This window comes from Littorina saxatilis, linkage group LG4 (genome assembly GCF_037325665.1).
Source record: "Littorina saxatilis isolate snail1 linkage group LG4, US_GU_Lsax_2.0, whole genome shotgun sequence".
NCBI classification, from domain to species: Eukaryota; Metazoa; Mollusca; class Gastropoda; order Littorinimorpha; family Littorinidae; genus Littorina; species Littorina saxatilis.
The window spans coordinates 11,247,654-11,264,148 of NC_090248.1; the positions used below are offsets into that span (position 1 = coordinate 11,247,654).

Sequence of the window (16,495 nt, forward strand, 5' to 3'; positions counted from 1 at the left end):
GATTTTTGACTCACCGTAGTAATCAGGAGAGTCTTTGTAAGTGATGTGTGTAACGGAGTATACTAATGGTGTATTATTTTAGTGACTGCATTTAAAGCTGGCACTTATTTTTTTCTGCTTCTTTTGCTTTCATCTCAACACTGTGCAAGCATTTGTCTTGTCCACTTTAAAATGTTTTGAGCTGATGTCTTATGACCATGCTATTTTCTGTTTTGTTCATGATTGTTCCATGACTCATCCCTTGTTGTTCTTTGGAACATTTGTGACAGGGAGACTACCGTCGCCCTTCACAGCAGACTCTGCAGAGTTGTTTGCCTTTGAAGTAGGCAACACCTGTGGATTGTAGAGTTCTGTTTGTGATGGGGTCTGGCGGCTTTTGTCTCTCTGTATGTTCATGGATTCCTTTGCGAATGCATAACAGTTTTTATAGGGCTTAGAAATAAGCTCTAAAATTCTCAATCCTGTTTGATTGGACTTCGCCTCCAAAGGTGACTGTGGTGTTTCGGCACTCGGTTACACATTGCCAGCCTATTTCTGTTGTCTTTTTCCCCTACAGTGATACAACACTTATTGCAAGTTGTAATCATTGTGCAGAGAAACCTACTTCATGGAGGGCACTGTGAACGAGAAGAAAGACCCATCAGAGGATGATACACCTGGCCTGACCCCTGATCCCAGGTACTGTCACTGTCAGTCTGCCGGGTACATTTGCAGTGTATTATGTTTTCTTGATGAGTGCAGGAATTGTTTATTTCGGGTAGACAACTATAAACATTTCTTGAAAACTCTTTCCTTTAGTTCTTGCTTCTGACATTTTAGAATGGCCTTACTGGAAAGAACACACTTTTTTCTTGCAATTCACTGACAACTTTCATTAGAGGCAAACGTCTTAATAATGTATAGTCCAAATTGTGGTTGTGCTGAAAATATGCCAAATGTACTCCGTCATGTCTGCTGCACATGTAGTAAAACTCACCATGTTAATAGTTCTCCTCCTGCATTTTAACTCATTGTCTCCCAGGTATGGATATATCTGTACCCACTCATATATGGCTCTAACTGACCAGGTATGGATATATCTACTCAGACTGTTAGCTTCAGTCAATTCCTGTAACGTCGATCTAACGCCTGTATTTCAGCGTGTTGATACACATGCAGTTACTACACAGTTACTACAATTCTGAGTGACCTGCAGCACAGCTGGTCTCGGCTAAAAATAACTTGGTCAACATAGCTGGGGTACAAAGCGTTAAATCTGTTTCTTGAGAACAGAAGTGCTCTGTAAGCACACTTTCTAGAGAACTGTGTGTGTTTTACAGGCAGCATTATAAAACCAAGACACTGCATGGTTCTCTTCACACATAAAGACCCACAGTACTCTGTACATTGTAGAAGTTCATTTTCACCAAAGTGTTTTCACTCTGCAGGCATTTGAAGAAGCGTCCTCATCGAGTTCTCTCTTCACAAGCTTTGTGTTTCTGTCCATGATAAAACACAGTACACTGTACATTCATGCGCCTTGAGTTGCCTTGTGGTGAGATATGTGCACGTTATAAATTCTCGTATTTAAAAACTTTATTTTTTACCAAAGTGTTTTCACTCTGCAGGCCTCATCGAGTTCTCTGTTCACAAGCTTTGTGTGTCTGTTCTTGATAAAACACAGTACACTGTACATTCAAACAACTCATTTTTCACTCTGCAGGCAGTTGAAGAAGCGTCCTCGCCGAGTTCTGTCCCAGGACGGGAGCCACGTACTGAACCTGTGGTTCATCCCTCACCACACCGAGGTCCTCATCATGTTCAAACACCTTGAGGACGACCTTTGCTACGCGGGTTTGGCCTTCACCCTGAGTATCGTGTCGTCACTGCACGACATTCTGCAGTACCTGTGCGCTTTCTCTCACCTGGGCAGCTCCACCGCCAGGCTGGGATCCAGGAAGATGGAGTTTGTGTCGGCCGACTGGGGCGGCACTGAGGGCATTGGTTAGTTAACTTCCTTGTGTTTTGTAGTAAGCTGACGGTTAGCTTTGTTTGATTGTGTGGTCGGTGCTGAAAATACATTTGTTTGACAGCCTTTAGTGCTGTGAAATTTGTCAACATTTTGAGGTTTTGTTTTTTATTTAAACAGGCGCTTGTGGCTTTTTATTTGCCAGAAATTGTGCGAGCTGTGTCCCATGGATGTCAGCGAAGAGTAACTTTCCTTGTAAAGTCTACAGTATCAAGTTTTGCCGATACTCCCACATACACTCGTGATTTTTACACAAGTGGGGTTTTACATTTATGACCATATTAACCCACCATTTAGGCAGCCATACGCCGCTTTCGGGGAAATATCTCATTGACTTTGTTTTGCACTGTGGTGACCAGGGTCTGAGCTGCGTGAGATCCAGAAGCACGTGGACGCGCTGAGTGACCCCGCTGACCCCAACATGGTGCAGGAACTGCTGTGGCTGCGTCGCGATGTCCTCTTCCTGGAGTTTGACACTGCCGTGCGCTACTGTATGACGGACACCTTCCTGTCCACCGGGAACATGCAGGCCTTCAAGGTGTGGATTGCATTAAATATTGTTTGTTTGTGTTATCATCCTGAATCTTGCCCCCTCCCTCCCACACACACACACACACACACATACACACACACACACACACACACACACACACACACACCCAAGCCAAGCCATCCCCCTCTCTCCTACCCACCATCACTCCAAGCTAAGAGGGGCATCCTTGAATCATTTCATGTTTCAATCAGAAGCATCACTTAAGAGCATTGCATTCCTGTCTCCGGTATAGAACATTCAGGCTCTTCAAAGATGGTCACTGCGCTCATCTATATGATGAACCAGCGTTTTTGTGTGTGTGTGTGTGTGTGTGTGCGTGCGTGCGTGCGTGTGTCTGTGCATGTATGTCCCTGTCTATGTCTGTGTCATATGTGTCTTGTCAGTGCCCTCATCTCTGTGTCTGTATCTATGTCTTTGTGTCAGTGTCTTTGTCTGTGTATCTATATCTTTCGGATGAGACGAAAAACCGAGGTCCCTTCGTGTACACTACATTGGGCTGTGCACGTTAAAGATCCCACGATTGACAAAAGGGTCTTTCCTGGCAAAATTGTATAGGCATAGATAAAAATGTCCACCAAAATACCCGTGTGACTTGGAATAATAGGCCGTGAAAAGTAGGATATGCGCCGAAATGGCTGCGATCTGCTGGCCGATGTGAATGCGTGATGTATTGTGTAAAAAAATGCCATCTCACACGGCATAAATAAATTCCTGTGCCTTGAATATGTGCGCGATATAAATTGCATAAAATAAAAATAAAAAAATAAAAAAATAAATCCCTGCGCTTAGAACTGTACCCACGGAATACGCGCGATATAAGCCTCATTGATTGATTGATTGATTGATCTATACCTGCGTGTCAATGTCTATGTCTGTGTATCTATGTCAATGTCTATGTATTTTGTGTGTGTGTCAATGCCCCCCACCTGTCTGACCTTTGTGTGACCATACAACAGAGCATCAACACCAACATGCGCCACGCCCTGGCCAGGCTGAGCAACGTGCAGAGACCCAGCATCTTCTCTGCCTACCTGACCATCCCAGAACCCATGGAAGCCAGAGACCTGCCCGCCAAGAACCTCTTCCCCTGGCGCGCCTTCTTGGGCCGGTAAGTGGCTTCTGTTTCCCTTCTGAGACCCCCCGTTTTAAGACTCCCTCATTTTTAAGACCTTGTTTTCTCCGACTTTCTGTTCAGAACCTCTGTAAAGTTACCCCCGTTTTAAGACTCCCTCATTTTTGGCTCACGTAAGTGTAGCCTATGCGATCGTAACTTTGTCTGTCTGTGCGTGCGTTTGTGCGTGTGTGCGTGTGTGTGTGTGTCTGTGGTAGAAACTTTAACATTTCCGAGTCTATGTGTGAGTGGTTATCCAAGACTATGGATAAAGCTCGCATAAGATTACGTCACGGTCAAAAGTGTTTGACGTGTGTGATAGAAACTATTTGAAGACGTCACATTATGACGTAAGAGGGTTAGACGTAACGCGTAGGAATTACTGAAAGTCTCGGTCATTGTTATTTTGAGCGGGCCGAGACTAGTTGGCAGTCGTGTCCCTGTAAGTAGGCTACATGCAGACACAGACAGATCTAGATCTAATGTCTCGCTTTCTTGCACAGTGTCACCTAAGCTTACTGTGTGTGTGGGTGTGTATGTGTGACGGAGTGATTGAGTTTGTGTTACTGTTTGTCTATTTCTTACGTGAGCCTTGAAGGCTTCGCCTCTTGTTAAGACCTTGTTTTCTCCGACTTTCTGTTCAGAACCTCTGTAAAGTTACCCCCGTTTTAAGACTCACTCATTTTTAAGACCTTGTTTTCTCAGACTTTCTGTTCAGAACCTCTGTAAAGTTACCCCCGTTTTAAGACTCACTCATTTTTGACTCACATGCGAAGCAAAAGTGAGTCTATGTACTCACCCGAGTCGTCCGTCCGTCCGTCCCGGCGTCCGTCCGTCCGTCCGGAAAACTTTAACGTTGGATATTTCTTGGACACTATTCAGTCTATCAGTACCAAATTTGGCAAGATGGTGTATGATGACAAGGCCCCAAAAAACATACATAGCATCTTGACCTTGCTTCAAGGTCAAGGTCGCAGGGGCCATAAATGTTGTCTAAAAAACAGCTATTTTTCACATTTTTCCCATTTTCTCTGAAGTTTTTGAGATTTAATACCTCACCTATATATGATATATAGGGCAAAGTAAGCCCCATCTTTTGATACCAGTTTGGTTTACCTTGCTTCAAGGTCAAGGTCACAGGAGCTCTTCAAAGTTGGATTGTATACATATTTTGAAGTGACCTTGACCCTGAACTATGGAAGATAACTGTTTCAAACTTAAAAATTATGTGGGGCACATGTTATGCTTTCATCATGAGACACATTTGGTCACATATGATCAAGGTCAAGGTCACTTTGACCCTTATGAAATGTGACCAAAATAAGGTAGTGAACCACTAAAAGTGACCATATCTCATGGTAGAAAGAGCCAATAAGCACCATTGTACTTCCTATGTCTTGAATTAACAGCTTTGTGTTGCATGACCTTGGATGACCTTGACCTTGGGTCAAGGTCACATGTATTTTGGTAGGAAAAAATGTGTAAAGCAGTTCTTAGTGTATGATGTCATTGCTAGGTTTAGCTGAAGGTCAAGGTCATGTAAAGGTCAAGCATGTGAGTCGTATGGGCTTTGCCCTTCTTGTTAAGACCTTGTTTTCTCAGACTTTCTGTTCAGAACCTCTGTAAAGTGACCCCCGTTTTAAAGGCACAGTGCAGCTCACAGCCTTTGTTTTGCGTTTTTGTTGCAGCTGAGTGCATTTACAGTTCAAAAATCCTCCTATGGTAGTAAAACAAACCCAAAACTACCCAACGACGACATCTGTGAAGCTCGACAGTTTCTTGTTCACGCGAGTGCATAAATTAACCTAGTTATTACGTGGTGTTTGGTCGGAGTTCGATTCAACTGAGTGATTCCGGCCTCCATTTTGTTGAGTCACTTGAGAAAAAGTGACTCTATGTAATCGGTCAGTGTTAGTCTGTCCGGCCGGCCGGCCGTCCGTAGACACCACCTTAACGTTGGACTTTTCTCGGAAACTATCAAAGCGATCGGGCTCATATTTTGTTTAGTCGTGACCTCCAATGACCTCTACACTTTAACGATGGTTTCGTTGACCTTTGACCTTTTTCAAGGTCACAGGTCAGCGTCAAAGGAAAAATTAGACATTTTATATCTTTGACAAAGTTCATCGGATGTGATTGAAACTTTGTAGGATTATTCTTTACATCAAAGTATTTACATCTGTAGCCTTTTACGAACGTTATCAGAAAAACAAGGGAGATAACTAGCCTTTTCTGTTCGGCAACACACAACTTAACGTTGGGCTTTTCTCGGAAACTATAAAAGTGACCGGGCTCAAATTTTATGTGAACGTGACTCATTGTGTTGTGAATAGCAATTTCTTCCTGTCCATCTGATGCCTCATATAATATTCAGAACTGCGAAAGTGACTCGATCGAGCGTTTGCTCTTCTTGTTTTACACAAACTCATGATGACGTCTGACATAGTTTGCTTAGTGACGTGTCTTTTTGTGCATGATGTGGTGATCTACCTGATCTAAATTTAGATCCAAAAATAGGCCAAGACCAGCCGGGTCCGAGTACGAAATTAATTCGTAAAAAAATTGCAGTTCTTGACTCTTTGGGTGCAAGTCAATGAAACTTGGTAGTTCTTCTAACGGAAGGTATGACTAAAAGCCCCAGGGGCTCCGTGCACCTGGATTTGACAAGTTCAGTACCTTTAAGACTCCCTCCTTTTTATGACCTTGTTTTCTCAGACTTTTGGAGGTCTTAAAAGGGGGGTAACCAACTGTACTATGATTTCTTATATATTGTGTATATTTTTATTGACAAGACAGCAGTCCCTCTGTTTGATGACCTTTACAGATGTAAGAAATTTACGTCTGAGAATAGAAGGAGTCTTAACTCTTTAACTAAAGGTAAAATCTCACACATGATGAAGAGAGAAGCTTTTTATTTTCTCAAAAGAGAACTTTGGTTTGGTCCACTTGCTGTTTCTGTCTCCTCCCACACCCACACACACACACACACACACACACACACACACCACACACACACACACCACACACACCACACACACACACACTCACTGTGTGAAGTGCAAAATGTCTGAGTCTGACCATGAGTTTATTTGTTCATCAGGAACGGCCCCTTTCCTTGCATGTTCTGGCAGTGGTCTCAGATTGCACACAACATCCAGCTATGTCTGGCTGGCCTGCGAGAAGTTGACAGGTGAGTCTATCCCTCTACTCGTTCCTGTCACTTGTATGTCTGTGTGTCTGCATTCGTGGGTTTGAAGACCAGAGATAACTGCAAGCTCTTTGTCCAAAAGACTGTTTTAGAGGTCTCTGTGCTTGGTAATGACTTGTACTGGCTGGAGAATGAGACACTCAGACAGATAAAACTTCTTGTGTATTGATTTACATTTGCTTTCTCCAACTCACATGAGTCGGTAAACCAGGCAATAATTGCATTGCATAAGTAAATATTTACACTCTGGTGAAGAGAGCAGAGGCTGATTCTGTCACAGGATTGTATAGCTGCCGCAAAGATCTGACATGTTTTTTGTTAAATCTAGTTTTTATAATCATACGTACTATACCTGAGATTTTGGGATTTTTTCAAACTAACTAACCATACATTACACTTGCGTAGCCCTGGAGGGTTAGGTAATTGAAAGGTTTTTGAGTCACTTGAGAAAAAGTGACTCTATGTAATCGGTCAGTGTTAGTCTTCCGGCCGGCCGGCTGGCCGGCCGGCCGTCCGTAGACACCACCTTAACGTTGGACTTTTCTCGGAAACTATCAAAGCGATCGGGCTCATATTTTGTTTAGTCGTGACCTCCAATGACCTCTACACTTTAACGATGGTTTCGTTGACCTTTGACCTTTTTCAAGGTCACAGGTCAGCGTCAAAGGAAAAATTAGACATTTTATATCTTTGACAAACTTTTCTCGGAAACTATCAAAGCGATCGGGCTCATATTTTGTTTAGTCGTGACCTCCAATGACCTCTACACTTTAACGATGGTTTCGTTGACCTTTGACCTTTTTCAAGGTCACAGGTCAGCGTCAAAGGAAAAATTAGACATTTTATATCTTTGACAAAGTTCATCGGATGTGATTGAAACTTTGTAGGATTATTCTTTACATCAAAGTATTTACATCTGTAGCCTTTTACGAACGTTATCAGAAAAACAAGGGAGATAACTAGCCTTTTCTGTTCGGCAACACACAACTTAACGTTGGGCTTTTCTCGGAAACTATAAAAGTGACCGGGCTCAAATTTTATGTGAACGTGACTCATTGTGTTGTGAATAGCAATTTCTTCCTGTCCATCTGATGCCTCATATAATATTCAGAACTGCGAAAGTGACTCGATCGAGCGTTTGCTCTTCTTGTTATATAGTATGTGCGATTAAAATTGTTATCCGAAGAAAGATATTGCCTTGAATCTTACCTTTCCCCTAAACCTGTGTAGGCATGTGGCAAACGGGGAGATTCTAGGAGTGACGCTTCTGATGGAGGATGTTCTGCAAATGGGGATCCAGGGAGCAGCCATGCACCAGGAGAGCTTGGGCAACTTGCAGACCACCTCGCGCGGAGAGACACCCGGTCCACGTGACGTCACACCTGACCTCAAAGACGCTAGGAAGACTCTCTGTAAGTGTTGATTGTGTCATCTGGTTTTATTGTAACTGGGACGACTGGAAATAACAGGACTTGAACAGTGGTACCTGTGATGAACGGACACCTTTGGGACCAGCCAAAAGTGTCCCTGTGTTGCAGGTGCCCTGTCCTGACAGGTGTATATTTAGGTCAAGATAATAGATAAAGGGACAACAGATGATGTCCTTTCATGGAATGTGTCTCCTCATTGGAGGGGCCTCACATGGCTGTAGGTACCACTGTACTTCACATGGCTAGATCAGCCACAGTTGAAGGAAGGAGTGTTTTGGCTTAGTTTGCTTTAGAGTATTCAGTTGGCCGCTGTCAGCGTGAGTTCGATCCCAGGTTCGGCGGAAATTTATTTCAGAGTCAACTTTGTGTGCAGACTCTCTTCGGTGTCCGAACTCCCCCCCGTGTACACTACATTGGGTGTGCACGTTAAAGATCCCACGATTGACAAAAGGGTCTTTCATGGCAAAATTGCTTAGGGACAGTTAATAATTGTCTACCTATACCCGTGTGGCTTGGAATAATAGGCCGTGAAAGGTAAATATGCACAGAAATGGCTGCAATTACTGGCCGTATAAAATCTCATCTCACACGGCATCACTGCAGAGCGCCTAGAACTGTACCCACGGAATATGCGCGATATAAGCCTCATTGATTGATAGAGTATTCTTTTGTCGTTTGTGATCTGTTTTGTAAAAATTGGTTTGAACCATTTCATGTATGAAACGTTTTAAGTTTTGAATTCAGTCTTTGCATGACTGAAGCTTTTAGTCACAAAACCTCTCATTTATTTAAAGTGAAATGTGATTTCCATGACAGCCAACCTCAACATGCGAGGCCTACAGCGCAGCCAGCAGCCAATGGAATCCTACAGGCTGCTCAAGTTCTTCCTGTTGCTATGGAAAAGTGTGGAACTGCTCAAGTCAGACTGGGGCCGCAGAAGACTTGGCGTGGAGGGCATATCTTCAGGCGGCATTTATCATGACTTTGTGTAAGAACTCATTAAATTACATATTCTTACCGCAATTCTCATAGTTGCATTGACCTCAATCTCACATGCTAGATGTCGAAACACTACTCAAATTACCTGCCCTTGTAAGGGTGGTAACCAAGCTAAAAAACAGACGCCATAGCCGTTGCTATGCCCTGAACCCACTTGGTTACCCATAACCCTCCGCGCACCACGTGAGCGCCGGCATCCGGAATAATCATTCTCGACTTTCGACGACACACGTAAGACGTGCGGAATTTGACTGCTCACTTGGCTTTCCCTTACCCTCGTCTTTGTGATGATTCGGGCGCGTGGGAGCCTTTACCTGTTCGCCTTGCTTTTGGCGAGACCTGTCCTTTTTGTTGAATTGATTTGTTGTGTTAGCATGCTGCTTGTTTACAGCCGCTTTAGAAATTTACTTATCTAAGTGGACTACGGTGTTCGGCCTTTTAGCTTTTTTAGGCTCTTTTAATTAGCACTGCCAGACTCGCATGACCGCAGACGTCTGCGAGGCATTAGCCTCGATCCTCTGTCAGATGGATTCGATGGCCAGGCGGTTCCCTCTAGGGCTTTTCCCTAGCTTTGCCCCCTCTGGACTTAGACCATGTCAGGGATGCGTCTCTGTCCTGATGGGGAGCCCACATGGGCAATCACAGTCTTGGAGCTGTTTTCGTAGACGCAACTCCTTTGGCATTTCAATTGCCTGGAGTTAGGAGCAGTAGCTCTCAGTCTACTAGCCTTTCTCTTTGGCTATATATGCACCATGTCCGTTTGCATACGGACAATACTTCTGTTGCTGTCTTTGTGGATGAGCAGGTAGGAGCAAGTGCTCTCTCCCTGGCAGACAGAGCGTATGGGATTCCGATGGGGTGCCTGTCACACCAATCATTATCTCAGGTAAATATCTCCCTGGCCGGCTCAATAATCTGGCCGACTCACTCAGCATGCAGGACCTCTCAGGACTTGCACACGGGCTGGGCCTTCTGCATACAGGGCCGGAGTTTGTGCTGTTTGTGTTGCAGATCGTGGGTTATGACTCTGATCTGGGGGCATAAAGTACATAGGTCCTCCACTTTCTCTGTGATGCCCCTTGTGGCCTTCTTGGCCAATTCGTGTTTAGAGCAGAGGTGCAACTCCTTAGCGCCCCTCTCTCAATCCAGGTGGTTAATCACCTCTGTTTCTTATCGCAGCTACTCTGAAACAGATAGGCCTCTCTATCGTTGGTCATGGCGCTTTTGTGTGCATGATCAAAGGACCTTGTTTTAAGAGGTTTAGAGGCTTACCCCTCTTTGGGATTTGTTATAGATTTGGAATGGTTGCGTTCTTTGGCATTTTGAGCCCTTACTCTTGGCTCGTTTGCTAGACTTAACGCGTAGGACTTTGTTCCTCTTACTCTGGGCTCAGCCCTGAAGGTCAGTGAGACCCATGTACCATTAAGGTTACCGGAGAAGATATTCTTGGAACATAACAATTTTGTTTTTTCACGGCTTTTCGGCCAGAAACCTGGTCAATCTCCTCTGGTATTTAATTCCCTCCTCTCGGGAGGATTCTCGCTCCGGGCGATTTGGATTTTCTAACTGTCTGGTTAGAGCTTTAAAATCCTTTCTAGCTTGTGCTAAGCAATTCGAACTAAGAGCCAAAAGCTCAAGTTCTTATCTCTTTACACTTTAGGTGAAAGAGACTTCTCTGAATTGACTTTCACAAGAGGTGTTACTACTTTCATAGGACAGTCCTATGAGTGGTGGCCTATTGAACAAAAAAAGGGGGGGGGGGCTTTCAGTCCTCCTGCTTTCCTCTACAGGGGTTCAGGAGTCCAGAGCTGGGGGGGGGGGGGTTCTTCTCTCTCTGTGTGGCATTCCAGTCGCTTAGGCGGAGTTTTGCCTTTTTCTCTTGGGAGGTCTAAGGTCGTGTCCATTAAATTTTACCTCTTGGACATCTCCTGCTATTAACTTGTCGAGGCCTTTTCTTTGCCCTCGTTAGTTTCAGCAGGACAGGTTCTTTCAGGGACATAATTAAGTCCCTCCTCCTTTAGGAGAAATCTGCATTTATGAGAATTGCGGTAAGAATATGTAATTTAATCGAAAATTTCAATAATAAATTTTCATTTGATTAATATACTTACCCAATTCTCATAGTTAAGGGGAGACAGGGTAGGCGGGCACTTTTTTTTTTATTTTGGAAACAGTTTGCTGCTTGTTTGATTTTTGCAAGCAGAATAACCTAATTAAGGGAAACCATTTTAAATTTTGAGTGAAAAGCAATTTTTGGGGGTTTTATTCACCAAAATGTGAGAAAAACGTTATAAAATGTGCTTTTTTTAAAATGTTGCAGTTTGTGAACCAGTGCATGTTTTGATCCAATTTTTCTTCTTTGCAGCAATATGTGTGTGTTTAATAATTCTGTGCATCGAAAAGCATTTCTAAGCAATATATTATTTTAATTTAGCATTTTCAGTTACCGGTTCATTTCTGATAAGAAAAATACATGAGATCCTAACTGTCAGACTCATAAAAACCCAACCAATGCACTGAACTCTTATTCCATGCACAGAACTGATGCTGTACAACTCATAAACAACATATACAAAAACTGAACAAATCCATCAAGCCTTTCAAAAGTTGCAACATTTTAATTGTAGCGTTTTGTCTGAAAATTACATTCAGAGAAAACAGCATTTTAAAGATTTGAACCAGTACATACAAAAACAAGTAGCACAGTGCACCCTGAATTCATATGTTTTTATCAGAATGACCACTTTACTATGATGGGGAAATGATTTGACGATCAAATTATCCGGACTTTTTTTAAAAAATCATTTGAAAACTCATCTATGTTAGTGCAGATATGAATCAAAACGAAACTGTCGGACTCATAAAAACACAAGGAATCCACTGTATTCTTATTCCATGCACAGAAATGGTGCTTCACAAATCATAAACAACATATACAAAATTGGAACAAATCCATCTAGCCATTCAAAAGTTACAACATTTTAATTACCACATTTTGTCTCAAATTACATGTAGAGAAAACAGCATGTAAAAGAGTCTCACTAGTACCCCGGTAAACTAGTACCACAGTAGAGCTTGAATTAATGGGGTGTTTTTTTTTAACCAGAATAACACTTTAACTATGAAGGGGAAATGATTTGATAATCAAATTATCAGATTTTTTTAATTTAAAAAAAATCATATGAAAACATTAAAAAAGTCAATTATCTGTGTTTGTGCTGATATGAAAATATTGATCAGAACCAAACTGTCAGACTCATAAAAACCCAACGGATGCACTGATTTCTTATTCCATTGCATAGAAATGATGCTTCACAAATCATCGACAGCATTACATAATTATATATACACAAATGGAACAAAGCTGTCAAGCCATTCAAAAGTTGCAACATTTTAATTACAGTATTTCTGTGCTCAATCCTAACACTGCAGCAAATTTCTGTAAAGCTGAATGTCCCTTTCCATGTACCAACATGGTCATACGCGGATTATTTAAAATGCAACTTTACCACCCGAAGCGTTGCAAACACTGGGAGAAGAGTAAACAACTGCAGACTTGAATGGACACTCATATGCACTCCAGATGCAGGGCCTGTGCAAATCCTTGGGCTGATGCATCACCTTCTTTCATAATCAGACTGCTATCAGACAAGCATTCAGTACAGGATACATGTATAGACCTTTCAGCAATAGATTGAGCTGATCAATGTTGACAAAAGCCCAACACATGTCAGCGGAGTGACGTTGCACAGTACCAGTATCCATATCTGCTTGTGATGGGTCAGAAGATGGCAAAGTATCTGTATCTTCTTATGGTTGGTCAGAAGATGGCAAAGCTGATGTTTCTGCTGTGGAAGAGGGTAGTTCCGGTTTAGCAAACTTTTCCATCAGGTCAATCTTTCTCCTCGCTGCCACCACAGGAGGACTGGCTCTCCCCTTGCTCCAACCTAATAAATACACAAACACTGATTTAATATTTGATACAACTGTCCATGGTTTTTGTTTGTAATAAGCTGCAAAATTTAAGACTCAATATAAACGTCAACAAGTGCTTGTACTTTATTTTGCAAATGACCATGTTACATGGGGTGTACCTCAACTTTTTGGCTAGGCCGGTAAATCAGAAATCCCAATCAGCCCCCAACCACTGAACCAGGCGGGTTTTCTTACAACCACCTCAGCGGCTCGTACCCACATATGTCGGTTGACGAACACACACACACACACACACACACACAAAAGACATTCATTAATTGGCCCCTATCACAAAATTTACATGTCAAGTTTACTATGGGATTTGAGTAACCACACAATCACATACACACAGGAACTAATACTGAAACTAGCTGAATTATTTTCTTTCTTTCTTTCTTTCTTTTCATATTTTTCTTTTAAAATTAATTTATTTCATCACACTTGCTATGTATTTGCTTGTTTCTTGTCTGTTGTCTGTTTTGTGTGTGTGTGTGTGTGTTCTGTGTGTGTGTATACATTTTCAGATTTCCTAAACCTAGCACTGTTTGCAGGTGATCTTTATGCTTTTGATTCATGAGTTGCATCCCCAGTCCTTTAGTTTAACTCTTTTTTTTTCTTTGGTGAAGTAAATTGGATCTATTTTTTTATTCCTTAGTTAATGGAAAAGATTTGACAACAATATTGCTGTCAATGATAGGTTGGTCAGCCATGCTGGTGTAAACCAATCCTTTAGAATTAGAGAACGCTCTCTAGTAGGGTACTTATTTTCCTACGGTCAATGACCAGAAACAAAAACTGTGTCAGTCGTACATCGCTCAGATGCTGCTTCTCAGTTTGACCCCAGACAAAGAATAATGATGACATGTTACACCATAGTAAGCTCTCAAGGACTGGCCAGCGAAGAACAATAAAATAGGGGTTGTGAAGACGATATCACAGAGATGATCGAGGGAGGGAGGGAGGGGGGGGGGGGGGTGCGACGGCGGCATGGTCAGTAAATTGGATCAAGAAACACGCAAAATACTTCAGACACAAACTGTTTATCATTTACCTGCAAACCCTAACACATTCTTACAACAACAACAACATAACAATGTGCAATAAATCACGTTGTCAAACAAACAAGATCGAAAAGAGAAAGAAGCAAAACCCACCTCGTCGAGTCAAGAATCTTAGAATGTCGTCTGCTTCAATACGATAATGTTGGTTCATTTCGGAGTGTTGTTACTTCCTTCTACTGTTCGCTGCTGCTGGTTCATCTTTCTCTGATATTTCTCGCCACTATGCCGAACATTTCCAATGTTAGGGTTGTTCTTCGCAGCTCAAAACTTTGAAAAATGCTGCTGAATCGGTGAAAACGTCATGGATTTGTTGACACCGGGGGACTGATAAGTTGTCTACTGCGCTTGCGCCAAATGCCTTTGACCTACATATATTTGCATATATTAATTCCGGGGTTTCGGTTGGAACGGATTCTCTCTCTTTGTGCCTATGTCAACGGAAATTCCCCAACGGTGATGACGTCATCTTGAAGAACGGAAATTTCCACACAGTTTGAACAGCGAAGGGTCATGTCATGTGCGCACATTTACCAGCACGGAGTATCCAAAGTTGACCATTTTTTCGATTTTTTTGATAAAACACAGACAAAAACAACAAAACATCGGTTTGAAAATGGTTTTATTTACATGAATACATGTCTAAAATGACAAAAGCAGATTATTGAATGCATTCCAGGATGTTCAAAGGTGTGAAAAATGCAACAACCCCAAAAAGGTGTATGAGACCAAAAATAACTCATTTTGCCTACCCGGTCTGCCCTTAACCTTTTAACTACCAAGTTTATTGTTGTGTAGACTCCCTCAGCTCCCAAGTTATTTTGAGCAGAGACGGTCAAAAACGGGTATGCGTGTTTAAATTATTATTACTCAGTTTCTCTTTGTCAGATTGATAAAAAAAAATTGGTATGTTATTGGATAGGGATCAAACTTCAAAGAGTGTGTGTTCTTCTTCTTGGTGGTATGTATGTCGCAGTGTTATCATGATTTATGTACCTGTTTACCTGTCAATAAAGTTGAAACAATTACGCTTACTTGTTGCTCCGGTATATCATCCGTTTCGCTGTCACTTGTTGATATTCATTGAACAATCAAAGTAGGTCAGATCAGCAGTGTTCACAGAAATGCTGATGTCGAAGCCAGAATCTTCTAATTGATGTCTATTTTCGTGGAGATAATCAAGCATAGTCATGAAATCAGGATCACTGTCATCTGAATCCATGTCGGCACCAAGCGCCCAAAAGATTTGGTGAAAAAAGATCGATTGTAACTCTCACAGAGATCGAAAGCACATGGGGAAAAAACAAGGCGGAAGTGAGACAATCCCACAATGCATTTGCAACCGTCTTATTACTACTGCTCGCGCACAACAACCGCAAACAACCGAAACAGACGCTACACCGGCGAGGGGCGGTATCGGGCGGTATGGGAATAGCGGCAATGGCGGAAGACGGGCGGTATCGGGCGGTATGGTAGTTAAAAGGTTAATACCCTCCCATCCATCCCCGCTACTTAATTTCCTACGGGATTTTGAGAAGTCTCGAATGATTATTCAGGATGCCGGCGCTCACGTGGTGCGCGGAGGGTTATGGGTAACCAAGTGTGTTCAGGGCATAGCAACGGCTATGGCGTCTGTTTTTTTAGCTTAGTTACCACCCTTACAAGGGCAGGTAATTTGAGTAGTGTTTCGACATTTAGCATGTGAGATTGAGGTCAATGCAACTATGAGAATTGGGTAAGTATATTAATCAAATGAAAATTTATTATTGAAATTTTCGATTATAGCCTCCTGCAAATCTTCCTTTTGTGTACTGTTTTTCTTTTCTTCAAACAGTCTTAATTTGATAGCAGATTTTAACTCACCCTATGCCTATAATCACTTTAGTTATTATAAATCCTGAAGGGTGGAATCATAGGCTAGTTGGTAGCTTGCTGGCGTTGTAACCAGTTTAGAGCTACTGGTGTGCGTTCGAATCCCAGGTACAGTGGATGATTTTTCTGTATTACCCAGAGTCGTTGTTCAGTGCAGAGTAAGCGGACAGAATCAAACCACCCTTGTGTGCAAATGCATGCAAAAAGACAGCTGCGCACGTTAAAGATACCGCCCTGATATGGCCCTTCGTGGTCGGCTCGGCGTTAAGCAAACAAACAAA

The 16,495-nt window shown here is 42.4% G+C and overlaps 1 protein-coding gene and 1 long non-coding RNA gene across 4 annotated transcripts in view; one reads left to right on the top strand and one right to left on the bottom strand.

Annotated features, from left to right (window-relative positions):
• LOC138963952 (uncharacterized) overlaps positions 1-16,495 on the top strand; it is a 124,453-nt gene that overhangs the window by 80,224 nt on the left and 27,734 nt on the right. For all 3 annotated transcript variants that reach the window (XM_070335806.1, XM_070335808.1, XM_070335807.1), the window contains 7 exons: positions 595-678; positions 1,703-1,983; positions 2,368-2,546; positions 3,518-3,669; positions 6,773-6,862; positions 8,111-8,292; positions 9,127-9,298. In XM_070335806.1, the coding sequence (XP_070191907.1) occupies positions 595-678; positions 1,703-1,983; positions 2,368-2,546; positions 3,518-3,669; positions 6,773-6,862; positions 8,111-8,292; positions 9,127-9,298 (1,140 nt within the window). The remainder of the gene's footprint in view (positions 1-594; positions 679-1,702; positions 1,984-2,367; positions 2,547-3,517; positions 3,670-6,772; positions 6,863-8,110; positions 8,293-9,126; positions 9,299-16,495) is intronic.
• On the bottom strand, positions 11,908-14,560 carry LOC138963951 (uncharacterized). Its single transcript, XR_011454970.1, has 2 exons — positions 14,439-14,560; positions 11,908-13,256 (listed from the first exon to the last, which is right to left on the bottom strand). It is a non-coding gene; the product is annotated as an uncharacterized lncRNA (long non-coding RNA).